The following is a 2,154-nucleotide window of genomic DNA, read 5'->3' on the forward strand; positions in this document are numbered from 1 at the left end:
ATCCGTTTGTTGGTTGTTTCATAATGCTAGAATCTGCTTAATTCTTTCCTTAAATTAAGTTCGAAATACCAGGCGTACATTTTTATTACATTACATATCCACATATTCGTTGTTTGCAAATGATTTTAATGGCCGATCCGTCGCAGAATTACGAGAAAATAAAAGTCATCGGCCACGGAAGTTACGGTGAAGTTTGGCTCGTTACGCACAAGCAAGACAAAAAACATGTAACATTCTTTTTAATTTTGATTTAATCAAATGTAAAATATGGAAATTATCGTCATAATTTGTCATTTCATCTTGCTAAATTGATATTGAAGTCAAATTAAAGTATTAAACAATATCCCAATTCAATTTTTATGTCTTAAGTATGTCCTAAAAAAACTCGACCTCCGGAATTCGTCGGCCAAAGAGCGTTACGGAGCCGAGCAAGAATGTCGTCTGTTGTCCGAACTGAAGCACCCAAACATCGTGGCATACAGAGAATCCTTTGAAACTAATGAAGGTTATTTATTCATAGCGATGGGTTACTGCGAAGCAGGGGACCTCTACTCGAGACTCAAACTTCAAAAAGGTCTGCCATTGGAGGAGAAACAGATTGTAGAGTGGTTCGTCCAGATTGCTATGGCGCTTCAGGTAGCAGGGGAATTATTAGGAAAATTAGGGAATTATTTATAATAATATTGCAATTTTAATTTCAAAGTTTCTTTCTCACAACTATATATTTATAAATACAGCTTTATAATTACAATTCTATAAATATAATTTTATTATTTTACACTTTTATTTCACCAATCTTTTTACAATTTTTATCTTGCTTCTAGTACATGCACTCGAAGAATATACTGCACAGAGATTTGAAGACCCAAAATATTTTCCTAACTAAAAATAGAATCATTAAAGTTGGAGATTTGGGAATTGCCAGGTTAATGTATATTTATACAAATACAAATACTCACACACAAACACACACACACACACATACATAAATACTTACATACATACATGCCATGTTTATATATACTTATACAAATACACACACACAAATACACACACGCACGCACATACACACATACATAAATACTTACATACATACATGCCAGGTTTATATATACTTATACAAATACACACACACAAATACACACACGCACGCACATACACACATACATAAATACTTACATACATACATGCCAAGTTTATATATACTTATACACATACGCACACACAAACACACAGAGAGACACACACACATTCATTTGAAATAAAATATACAAATATGTATAATACCCAAAAACGCACATTTAAAAAAAACACTGCAAATGTTCATTATATACATAAAAATTCTACACAAAATGTACATACCTGTATATGCAAATTAAACGCATACGTGAATACACAAATTATAAACATACATACAAAACAACGTACACACAAACATATACATACACACATAGGGTACTGGAGAGTTCAAATGATATGGCCAAGACACTGATAGGCACCCCATACTACATGAGTCCAGAAATATTCTCAAATAAACCCTATAATTTCAAGGTTAATATATCTTCTGGTGTCGTATTTAACGTAATAATATTTATTTATTCATTAATTATTTGTAATAATTATTATAATAATTATAATAAATAATTATGATAAATAATGATAAAAATAGTCGGATGTCTGGGCACTTGGTTGTTGCGTATTTGAGATGGCGACATTGAAGCATGCCTTTAATGGGAAAGATATGAATTCGCTCATGTACCAGATACAAAGAGGAAAGGTTGATCGATCTTTCATTCACTCATTCATTCGTTTATTCGTTCGTTCGTTTGTTCGTTCGTTCATTCATTCATTCATTCATTTAATCGCAGCTGCCACAAATTCCTGAGACATACACAGATGAATTGAAATCTCTGATAAGAGCCATGCTACAGAGACTACCTGAAAAACGACCTACAGGTTGTCATTATTAATTATAATAATTATTATTATTAATTATAATTATCATTAATTACAATTATTATTATTATCTTTTTTTTTCATTGTATATTAGTCAACAGAATACTGAGAGATCCGTTTATTAAAAAACACATTGCTCTCTTTCTTGAAGAAACTACTAGATTGCAGAGGTTTCTGATTGGCTGGTTGATTAATTGA

The 2,154-nt window shown here is 31.6% G+C and overlaps 1 protein-coding gene across 1 annotated transcript; it reads left to right on the top strand.

Annotated features, from left to right (window-relative positions):
* Window positions 1–128: 128 nt before the first annotated feature.
* Window positions 129–2,154, top strand: HELRODRAFT_76519 (hypothetical protein; the record flags this gene model as incomplete). The annotated part of the gene is made up of 7 exons (XM_009016521.1): window positions 129–227; window positions 370–636; window positions 825–925; window positions 1,455–1,551; window positions 1,670–1,777; window positions 1,869–1,956; window positions 2,051–2,154. 7 exons carry the CDS (start codon window positions 129–131, stop codon window positions 2,152–2,154), a joined length of 864 nt encoding a protein of 287 aa, XP_009014769.1.

This window comes from Helobdella robusta (assembly GCF_000326865.2).
Source record: "Helobdella robusta unplaced genomic scaffold HELROscaffold_18, whole genome shotgun sequence".
Lineage (NCBI taxonomy): Eukaryota > Metazoa > Annelida > Clitellata > Rhynchobdellida > Glossiphoniidae > Helobdella > Helobdella robusta.